At 41.1% G+C, this 11,805-nt stretch overlaps 1 protein-coding gene across 3 annotated transcripts; it reads right to left on the reverse strand.

Annotated features, from left to right (window-relative positions):
* Window positions 1-5,207: 5,207 nt before the first annotated feature.
* Window positions 5,208-10,123, reverse strand: otpa (orthopedia homeobox a). 3 transcript variants are annotated; one of them, XM_044174217.1, is made up of 3 exons: window positions 9,911-10,123; window positions 8,948-9,408; window positions 5,208-6,612 (listed from the first exon to the last, which is right to left on the reverse strand). In XM_044174217.1, exons 1-3 carry the CDS (start codon window positions 9,945-9,947, stop codon window positions 6,091-6,093), a joined length of 1,020 nt encoding a protein of 339 aa, XP_044030152.1. In that variant the 5' UTR covers window positions 9,948-10,123; the 3' UTR covers window positions 5,208-6,090. The 3 variants fall into 3 exon arrangements, with proteins under 3 accessions (XP_044030152.1, XP_044030153.1, XP_044030156.1); XM_044174218.1 differs by having other exon boundaries at window positions 8,948-9,360; window positions 9,872-10,119; XM_044174221.1 differs by having other exon boundaries at window positions 8,948-9,360; window positions 9,911-10,114.
* Between the last annotated feature and the right edge of the window lie 1,682 nt (window positions 10,124-11,805).

The raw sequence follows: 11,805 nt of genomic DNA on the forward strand, positions 1-11,805 counted from the left end.
ACAAGATTAAAAAAAAATAATGATAATAACAAATAATAATAAAAGTACAAATAGGTCAGCAGAGCACATTACTTTCACATTGCTTTATTTGTCCCTACTTGCCCTGAAGAGATCCCTTTATGCTAAGCTAAGCTAATCGGCTGCAGGCTCTAGCTTCATAATTAGCGAACAGACATGAGAGATCTTCTCATCTAGCTCTCGGAAAAGAAAGCAAATACAAAATTTCCCAAAATGACGAACTATTGGCTTAAAGCATAAATTCACATTTTTTGTGAAGAGATGGATGACCAACTCCCCCGTCAGCCACAGCTGCGGTGTAAGAATGCTAACAGAAAGAGGGAATTTTGTACAAAAAAGATCATAGCTTTGGATGCTCCCCACTTGATTTGACTAATTTTGACTGTATTTTTTTTCATGTGAACCTATCCTTTAAAGCAATAGTTCAACAGTTAGATGATATCACTCTCATGTCTGTTCGCTAATTATAAAGCTAGAGCCAGCAGCTGGTTAGCTTAGCTTAGCATAAAGACTGGAAAAAGGGGAAAACAGCTAGACTGCCTACCAGCACCTCTAAAGCTCACAATTAACACGTGTCTATTTTTGTTCTGTAAAAAAACGAAGTGTAAAAACAACTTGTGGTTTTACTGGGTGCTATGGCCAGATTATTTATTGGCTGGGTGCAGTGACTTCCTGCACTCTTGTCATCACAAAAGGGTTTTTGTACAGATTAAATAAATACAACATATTAATAGTGAGCTTTAGGGCGCCGAGAGGCAGATTTTTACCTTTTCACCTTGAGCCGGGCTAGCTGTTTCCCACTGTTTCCAGTCTTAAGGCTAAGCTAATCTAATCGCGTGCTGGTTCTAGCTTCATTGGCAGCAGACAGTTATGAGAATGGTATTGATCTTCTCATCTAACTCTCGAAAGCGAATAAGCGTATTTCCCAAAATGTCAAACTATTATTATTATTGGGGGTTTTTTAGCAAAGCATGGACCTTTGCAAGTAATTATTGTGATTTCTAAGACAGTACCCTAATGCTTATTCATAAATATAAATTCACATAATTTCATTCAGTCATCCCCTTATCAGACACAAATATAAATATGTGGACATAAACACAGTAACCATATGCACATACACAAACACACATGCATGCACACCTATACACAAAATTGTCTCTTTCTCACACAGACACACACACAACTCACGCACAGGAAAATTAATGAGCTCTCATTCATAATCCAGGATAGAGAGAGCCATATTCACCCTTGGATGGTTTATTGACTGATTTCATTTATTTGTGTGGAATAAATAGGAGGTAAACACTGGCTCGCACTCACATTTTCTGCGACACACTCGCTGCACAGCATTCTGGGAGAAATGATCCCACCAACAGCAGGGTCACTGATTGGCTACCTCGTCAGTGTGTGACAAATTACCCAATGCGAAATAGGTTACCCATTTCCACAAACTAATTAACCTGGGTGATAGTGAAACAAATTATTACATTTATGTAATATTATTTCACATCTGTCGCCAGACTACAAAAATCTTTATCCTTGTGTTTCCCAGCCCCCCGATCGCTTCTTCGTTGTGATTAGAAACACACCCAGACATCATGAAAGCCCTCACTATGTCTTGTATGAAAACATATTGTAACATTATCCACTTTTATATAATGAATAGTGTTAAATAACCTCCAGTTTAAAATCTATTCAAAATAACACCTTTGTAGCATGACGGGTGGTATCTATGAAGAGGTACTTGAGCTTGTCTGATAGGGTGGTGGGGGCACATCAGACAAAAACATTTTGGGAACCAGTGAACTAAAAGAGCCCCTTGTTGGTCTTTGGACGCTCACCTGTCAGCATACATTCAGTATCCCCACTAATAAGCTTAATATCCTGGTTTAAGCCTAGCCTGTGTTCCTACATTCCTGTTACCTAAGTTGCTAACAGCTACCAAAGTTGTTGAAGAAGTTGCTTCAAGACTGGCCAAGTAGTTTTCCTCAATGACCAAGAAAAAGTCTAGCAACACCAATACAGAACAATAACATTTGATCCTACTTGACCCTTCTGATTGGTTGAGTCCATCCATGTAGAGTTTATTTTATTCATCTTTGTCCCCCCTCACCAGCTTTCTTCTGGTACATTCTGCCCTCCACATGTTGGACTGACAATGACAGATCCTTGAGCATAAATTGTGATAAAGTTAACAAGACCTACCTGAGGCCCAGTTGCACCTGCGGATAGCGAAAGCCTCCCCTCTGTCAATTAAAATATACCTGGAAAAGGAAATATACAGTATATACAACCTAAAGCCTTACCTTACCTTAAACAGCTGCTGACAATATTGTGGAAAGTGATTACTTTAAAGCTAACCATGTCTACTCGTTAAACCAGTGAGCTGTTGAGATAAAATCAAGTACATACTGAAAAGTAAATTAAGGGTTAACTTTAATATTATCATAACATTGCTTAAAAGCCGGCTCATTCAGTCCTGACTCTGCGTTTTTATTACCATTATGACTTCAGTCCACTGGCTTCTTTTGTCGCAGCGTCAAGAGCAAACATTGTGTCACTGAGATTGTCTTGATTAAAGCTCAGACGGATGCAACAAGAGGGTTCACACAACAAGGAAACTGACACTGGGTGGGCAGGAAAAATGCAAAGTAGTAGTATAATCAAATAGTTGGCTTTGGTAGCAAACAGACAAAACATTTTCTCCAGCGATGATTGAACACCACCACCAAAACTTTCATCACAAAACATCTTTCTGTCACAAATCGTTTACTGTTTGTATCTTTCTACCAGCCAGAGCCAATGGAGCTCAGAAGAGGATGTACTGGTATTTAAACCATGACCAGTGTCAGCAGTAGCAATGTTGTTGTCCCCCTTTTCCCATAATTATTATTTTATTATTTTCACATTATTTGGAAAGTAGCAGTTGAGCGGAGGCAGTGTGAGGTTTAAGGATTAAAAATAGGTGCACTGTCATTGTAGGTTGCCTCTAATAGTACAAAGTAAAATTATGCCCTTACCTGTAGGTCGCACTAGGAAGCACAAGCTACACAGAAGCACTCGGACTCAAAGTCTGTGAGGCGCCTCAGCGACAGATCCCTCTCAACTTGACTGACTGAAATGCAAAAAAATGACAACTGAAACAGAAAAACCAAACAACGAAGCAAAAGAACATTAATGGATGATAAAAATAACAATTTTGCCACTGTCAGAGACCTAAACCTGTCTCTGACTTTATTTGCTTCCTGATAGAAAACCAAAGGTGAAAGATTTGCATTTGGAGAGCAGAGGTGTGGGGACGTACGTGTGCGTAGTCTGGGGATGGGGGGTTGCATACCGCAGCACCCCGTGGATCCAGCCTGAAAAGAAGAACTCAGCGAGACAATTGACTAAAATGAAAAGTGAATGAAAAGTTTTGTGTTCAACAACAGAGCTTTCAGTTCGTCCAGGACATGACGCCACAGCCCTGCCTTCATGTTTGAATCCACCGTCAGTTATTATATGTGCAAAGCCTGTTTGTCATTTTTTTTTTTATTATTAATACATAATCTGTGGAAATGTGATCAAAATCTTTTTCAAACATAAAAGTTCCTGAAATTCATGATTTCAGTTGACTAAATGTCACGGTTCACAGCCACTGAACGTTCATCTTCTTTCAGGCTTTATATTAAGCAGGTTTGGGATTATTATTTTGTGTTTTCAGATAAAAGATGATAAAATGACGAATAACGAAGAATGGCCCTTTGCTAATTTCTCAGTTTGGTCCTTACTGAGATTAAGTTTAACACCTCAGATCTTTTCTAAATTATTAATTGGGAAATGAGCATTTTATGTGGAGATATGTATTCTTACATGGTTATACTCCTGCTATTTTGTCCACCTAAACACGTGTCGGTGTCTTAGTTCTGTGTGGATAAGAACTGGGCTGGTCCTTTACAGGAAGATTGGTTTGATTCCATACAGTAACTGCAAAACCTGCAACTGCTTTCAGGTGCCAACACATGAATGATCTCCTCACTGAACCAGAGGCAGAGGTGGAATACGACTCTTTACTTAAGTAAAAGTAGCAATACCACATTGTGAAACTACTCTGTTACAAGTAAAAGTCCTGCTTTCAAAATTATAAGTGAAAGTACAGAAGGATTATCAGCTAAATGTACTTAAAGTAAAAGTACTCATAAAGCAAAATAACCCCTTTCAGAGTGCTATATTATTATGGACTGTATCTTATATTATTGGATTATTATTATTGATGCATTAACATGTAAGCAGTAGCTTACACTTGACTACTTTATATAATGTTGGGTTGTTTAATCTTTAACAATGCCTCTCTTATGCATATTTTATAAACTTCTCATATGTTTTGTATGTAAAATTTAAATCTGTAGTAGTGCCAACCAGATAAATGTAGTGCAGTAAAAAGTACAGTATGTCATTCTGAAATGTGAAGTAGAAGTATAAAGCAGCATAAAATACAAAAATAAAGTATAAATAGCACAAAACTGTATCAGAGGTTTGCATTTCTGACAACGCCCTGTTGCTAAAGTTTCAAATTTCACATCATTTGTTTAATGCTGTTTATTTTTGGCTTTAAAATGGGTTTCCACCATCTTTGCTGTGGCAGTCATCTTCATGTCTTCACTGACTGTAGATGAGGTCAGTCAAAGTCCTCATCTGATGATGTCATGACATGATGTCATAGATTGAACAGAAGATTTGCTGGTGATTCAGAATTTAGAGGTTTTAACTGGATGACACTGTGGAGTTGGGACATGCAGGCGCTACATTGATGTGTTGGATTAAATTAAAGCTGCATACAATATTTATTCTTTTTAATATTACATCTCCTCACTGTCCTGTGAAAACCATGCATCTCCAAATTTGGTCAGTTAGATTTTTTGAGAAAAATTGGAGGATTAAGTGTTCCTTTACGGATTGAGGAAATTCTTGTACTTCTAAAGTTAAATAAACCATTAAAAAAACAATTGGATTACATTTTAAAAAAGTGCATCGTTACAAAGCTGAAAACAAGGCTGTTTCTCTTAGCTCATGAGAAGTTAGCGTTTTTTGGAGATACGTGGTTTTTACAGGACGGCGACGCCAGTGGTCCAGTGTTTATTGATGCCTTTAAGTCTTTAACTTGAGCCCTTTAAACTGCTTCAAGAAAGGAGGGTTGATTCATGATGTGACATAATTGAAAATGATTTTTATTTGATCATTTACATTTAATTGATATAAACATGTCCATGAAACAAAATGAGTCAAACATTTAAGAAAGTCAAGTATTTGATAATAAGCACAGACATAATTTTGGAAACATAACTTATCACAAACTGACCAAATGGGAACAAGAGTGCTTCCTCTACACAAAACATCCTATATAACAGATTATAGTTAAGTCAGTTTCCATGTCTTAATTTATAGTATTTCCCTTATTTTTTTGCCTTGAACAGCACATGCAGTCAAGTCCTCTTCCATGTTGTCCTGATTCCTGACAAATCGGTTTCCTTCTCTCTTCTGGTGACTCTTTTAAACCTCCAGGTGTCTTGTTTCTGCACGTCCACTGTGCATCCCTTTGGCCCCTCAGAGTTGCATGCGGTGCAGCAAAAGGGGATCTGTGACCTAGTTGTGTGTTTTCAAAGTATCCACAGAATTTGTCTTGAAAACCCGTCAGCCACCAATGTCACTGAAAGCCCTGCAACAATAAAGGCCAGGGCTGCATGTGCCAAATAAATAAATACAGAACAAACGAATAAGTTAATTTAAATAGCCTAGACAAATAAATAGTTGTCATAGGCTACATGCGAAATAATAAATTACAGCTTAAAACAGAAGCAGTCCTATGCTTGATAAAGGCCAACAGGCCTGATAAATAGCTTCAGTTTTCCCTCTCGTTTGTGATTTGGGAGAAAACAATGCCACGTGTACAGCTCTGCGATTTGTTATCTGAACAAGTATCCTGGTTGTATTTTTCCCGGTGCACCGTTTGGATGTATTGGATGAATAAGAAGTAAATGCAGAAGAACTCTGTGTGAGTGAAAGAAAAGCTGTTTACGGCGGCCCTCGTTACTAAGTGAAACTCATGGATACTGTGTGCTCCAGCGCTTTGCGGCGCAGCGAGGCGATGCTTGTCCCTCTCCAGACGTCACTGTCCGGGGAACTACACAGCTGAGGCGAGCCGGTCACGTTGGTCGGGCCGGACAGAGACGCGGGTACCATCCCGGGGAAAGTGGGCTGGTAGAGGTGTGACTGAAGCCCGGAGCCGTTTGACGACATGTTGGCTAGACCCATGGAGTTGGGCGGCGGCCCGGCGCCGAGGCTACACTGAGACAGGGACTGCGCCATGGCCTGCTGGCGGCCCAGAGCCGGCGGTAGCTGCAGTTGAGACACGCCGGGCATCCCTGCCGTGGCCCAGCGGGTGTCGTTGGCGTGGAAGGAGCAGAGGCTGTCGCCCATGGCCGCTGCTGCTGCCGCGGCGGACGGGAACTGAGGCAGGCCGTGGTGCGTCGGCAGGAGAGTCCCCGGAGCCCGGAAGACATTGGTGGTCTTCTTGCGCTTCTTCCACTTGGCGCGTCGGTTCTGAAACCAGACCTGCAGACAGAGGTGCGATGAGTCAGGAGGAGCAGGTGTAAAGGCTGCTGGTGTACTGACAGGCCATGTTATCAGAGCTGTAAGCGCACATAAAAAGGTTATGACACCAGTCTGGGGATCATGATCATGATAATGCGAACAACCAACAATAAATCAGTTGCAGGAAAAACACTGATTTATGTTTTTCCATGATCAGATCAGCTTATAACAAAGTGTCAAAACTTTTATATTGTTAGGATTTATTGTTAGGGTTGTTCCCAATTAATAAAACATATAGGCTATACAACACGTGTGTGGATGTAGTTTGTTTTGGTTATGCTCTTCAACAGAGGTTACATCTCAATACGTGGCGAAATGTTTCAAACTTAGGGTGAACTGTAGAATCTTTGCCTCAATAAATCAGCAGTATTTTCATATTTAATATTACAGGTCTCAATATTATTATGTGATATTATCTCGCCTCTTCAGAGATGCTGAAATGACCTTTTTCATTTATTCAGTTTAATACAACATTTGTAATAACTACATTTGACCCCAAATGATTTTGACTGCTTTGGGAGGAGCCATTGAAAACCACGCAGTCAAGATAATAAAGATAATGTTATTGCTGTGACAAACACACTTTATTCCGGGAGTCCTTGAGCTTCTGTAGCTTTGCTTGTACGCGGGCGTCTATGATTAATGTGAAGATTTGGCTGAGAAAGTGGGGCGCAGTAATAAGAACGGGACAATCTCACTCTCCTCCCCTCCGCGTAGCCAGCCGTGAAATCCGGCCCGAAATGCATTACACTTCAAAGGAAAGAAAATGCAATTTCTCATTCCGTTTAAAAAGACAGAGTGCACTCTCAGCGCGTCCAGCATTAAGACGCGCGGAGCAGTGACAGGCCCATCGCCACAGCAGCGTCTCATTCCAGCCCTATAGCAGATGAGCGTCATTTCACTAATTCTTATTTTATGGAAATAGCAGGCTATATAGGAACGGAGTTGACCCATGCAATAATAATAATGATTATTAGGGTATTATTTCACATGTGAGCGACCCAAGTGCATTTGCCATTGCTAGTTAATAAGGCGGTGCTGCCATAATTCCTAATGTGGATTTTGTATTTGTGCAGACTGGAAGGCAGGGAGGAGCCGGTTTTATCTGAGGAGATTAAACGAGTGTAATAAAGGTGCGATCATCGTTTGGTTCCCCGCGGATTCATTACACGAGGCGGACAAAAGATCCGCGCCAACTCTGACTCAGGCACGATTTGGAGGTTAAAGTCTCGTCACCAGAAATGACAACACGTTCCCGCTAAACAAACTGCTGCAACGAGACCTTTAGGTAAATTAAATGACACGTGCAGTCAAAACGCGAGGTTTTATATTGTAACATTTTCCTTGAAAGGTCTCAAATCTCGTGACGGGAGAGGACGGCAGCCGGGTCTGCGTGATCTCAGGCCGGAAGAACTCCCGCCATGCTGAAGCCTCGTTATGATTTACAGCGTGTGGATGAAGCACGTGAGGAATCCACAGGGTCGCCGGTTTGAATCCACAGCCACTGCACTCAACCCGCACAACACACACACACACACACCCCGGAAGTGTTGTAAGCTTCGCTTTAGTGGTTATTGGCTCACTTATTAAAGCTCCTTTAAAAACTAAAATTACCTCAAGAAAATACATTTTATTTCAGCTGTGATAGTTTTTGTTTTTGTTTGTTTTTGTAAAATAAATTGCGAGCTAGAAACTAAATGTCTGGGATATAATGAAAGTCTGTATTTTATTTAGTTTTCCTCTTGTAGATAATTATTTCAGTGTAACCGAAAGTTAACTGAAGAGGACAAATTAGTTTTTTTGTTTTAACTCTAATAACTTACATTAAGTCATTAGCAGATGGGCCTCTAGCCTACAATTAAACACCACTTTTAGTTTATCGAGTAAAACGCTTTCAATCTTAACGCCGACGGCTACAATCACAACATTTAATTCTACATCCATGAAAAAATAAGTAGCAATTTTACTTATTGATTATTGATAAGAAATACCGAGCGTACAGCTGTCGAAATGCTCACAAAATGAGGAAGAAAATTTCGTTTCACTGAATGCAATTCTCAAAGTGTGTATTTATCACAGGGTCATGGCATCATTAGCAGGTTTTTATTTTGTCCTATTTATTTGTTTAATGGATTTTTCGAAGGCGAATCTGCTCTGTTTTATTGTGTCCTCGGTTGTGGCGCGTGTGTTTGATCTACAAAAGGCACGCGAGTCTCCGCGGGTTCGCCTCTTCTCTCTGAATTGTGTCGAGCTTCGTTTCATTTCCTCCCTTGGAGATTAGTTCCAGCCGCCCTACCTGCACTCTGGACTCCGTCAGACCGATCCTCAGCGCCAGCTCCTCCCGCATGAAGATATCTGGGTAGTGCGTTTTGGCGAAGCTCCTCTCCAGCTCGTTGAGCTGCGCCGGGGTGAAGCGGGTCCGGTGCCGCTTCTGTTTCTGGGACTGCTGCCCTGCAGACTGGTTGGGGTTGTTGTTCTGCTGCTGCTGCTGCTGCTGCTGCTGCTTCTCCTGCTCTTTGCTGTTGACCTGCACCGGGTTGGATCCTCCGCCGCTGCTGATATCATCGCCCGGGAGCATCGTGGCCCCTTCCACGCCGTCCGGGCCCGGGCCGAGCTCCCCGGAGTGTCCGGGGTCAGGTCCCCCACCGCCGAGCCTGCACTTCAAAGCCTCCCTGTGGCCCAGGAGCTCCGCCGCGGCATCCTTCATCCCTGCACAGACAACCACAGCTGGTGAGATTTGTACAGTAAACACTTGCGCTACGGGAGGAAAAAGGCACATGTTAGTCAAATACTGCGAGACTCTAAACTGCACACAAGCAAATATACTTTACAGGCAAAAGAGCGGAATTATGAGCAGGTGAAACATTATTTTTGCTGCAGTAGAAAATGATGAGAGAAAAGCTGCGCATGCATTAAACGGTCCAGTTCAGATTTAAAACACAAATGCAGAAATTAAAAAAAGCGACGAGTGCAGCTCTTTGACAGAGAGACAACCACAGCATGCACATTACAATCTGCTCCTTAAATACTCTTAATTCAATTCGATCACACCGATATCTTAGAAAATTGTTAAATCAAATTACGCAGTAATATAATAATAATGATTACTTTTCCAATGAATTAAGCGAGTTTAGTTCACTTCAGTCACATTAAGATAATATAAGAAGCAAATTGACAATTTTCTGAGCTTGATTTAAGATTAGAAGTTCCTCCAGCTTACAGTAGAGTTGAAGACCGGAGTTTGGTGATGATAACTCACCGAGGCGAGCATCCAGGAGGTCGGCATGAGATAGCATTGCGCACCGCTCCAGGGCGAAGTGCTATTCCAAAAAAAATCTCTATGACTTTAACCTATTTAAGAAATATATATAGCCTAAATGAAAGCAAATTCGGTTTGTGGTTAAAAGGGAGGTTCGTTGCATTATAATGTAGTTTAGAGAAATGGGGAGGCGCTTAACAACGGAATGAACCCATGAGCTTCTCCAAACGAGGACCAATCAGAGCTGAAGCCTGAGGTATGTCAGCTTTAGCCCGAGACCCCCAGCACCCCATCCACCCTCTCCTCCTCCCCACCTCCTCCACCCTCTCACATCCACAAGTTCATTCCTCCTCATTCCTGTAATTGGCTTTGATTTCTCCTCCAAATTACATCCAATAAAATAACCTGATTTAATATCTGTGTGAAAGCTTCGACCCGTTCAAGAAATGTTGGATCACCACAATATTTGTTTAATTGTGCATGCTGTTCGTTTTTGGAGTGAGCCACTCGAACAAGAATAGAGTTATTCAGATGAGGCAGAAGCACATGGCTGCATTAACATAAACCACATTGTCTGGCTAATATACTCTATGTAACACCTTGAGTATGAACTTGAGTCTATAATATGAAACTGCATTTATTATTATTATTGCATTTGTAGCCTCCATGATGATATTGTCGACTTCTTTACGACACTAAATGCCTCTTGGAGACCGAGTGAGCCTCCTCTAATATCCTTGATTTCCCAGTCAGCCAAACAACAAACTTTATATAATTCTAACCAGGCTCATTTTCAAGGCCATTAGGCTTTTATGTAATTAGTGCCAAATCTATACGCCTTTATTGCAAATAACAGAGTAAGATCAGTATAAATTAGAGGTAATTTACTAGTGTTTAGGCCCAACTGTCAAGAAGGGAGGGACTTGGTTTAAATGATGTGTTAGCAAATTAATTCGGCGGTAAGTGGAGGGAGTTCAACATGAGCTGTGGATGCTTGCCTTTGATAAAGGGACACAGTTAATATACCTGAATAACGTGACACCTGAATAGATAGTCTTACATGTTTACAACACTTGGAGGAGGCCTTTAGTCCTGGTTTTTCATAATCTGTCTAAATTAAGGTTATTTATTCTCAATGAGACAAGCAAAAGTTATTTTAAAAACAACTAAAAAGGAGCTCCCTTTGTCACTGAATAAACCACCATTAGGCTCAATTAGCACAACAGCTTTTTTTTTGTCTCTCTCTCTCTCTCTCTCACACACACACACACCAGTCTGCCAAATATTTCAGGACAACAACTAAAAAAAAAAATCAGACATGCTTTAGACAGATGTCGGGACGTTTTTGAGGGAGCAGGTTTATTTATTATGTGCTGGAAAAAGTGGCACAAAAGAGGCGTCCGAGCGTGAACCCGGGGCTCGTTTGGGTTCTTTTCTTCATCCATCCAGGCTTCAGTTGCCTCTGCTCATCTTTTATTTGTCTGCAATCTGGTGGCACGACCGACAGACCGAGCGGGCGGGATGATGGAGTGGAGTCGTGTGCGGGAGTCTCTTTCGGACGCATCGGGGATGTGGAGGAGAGTTGGTGTTTGCGCTGATGTCTGCGTCTTTCTTCAAAGGAGGAAAAGAAGAAGATGCGCACTTGGAGATATTTCTTGTCCTCTTCTTTATCAAGGCTGTGATTTATATAAAAAAAAAAAAAAAAAAAAAGCTGGACTTGAGGTAGACTTTATGAGGTTTAAGACTGGAACTAAGCGTTGTTAATTCAAAGTATTGTAGATATTTTAGGATATAGCCCAGAATTATAAAGACATTATTGACTATTTACGCAACTGCTCAGGCTTTGTCATTCGTATTAATAATTATGTACAACATGTGTAGACATTTTCTTGTGG

Source organism: Siniperca chuatsi, linkage group LG18 (assembly GCF_020085105.1).
Source record: "Siniperca chuatsi isolate FFG_IHB_CAS linkage group LG18, ASM2008510v1, whole genome shotgun sequence".
Lineage (NCBI taxonomy): Eukaryota > Metazoa > Chordata > Actinopteri > Centrarchiformes > Sinipercidae > Siniperca > Siniperca chuatsi.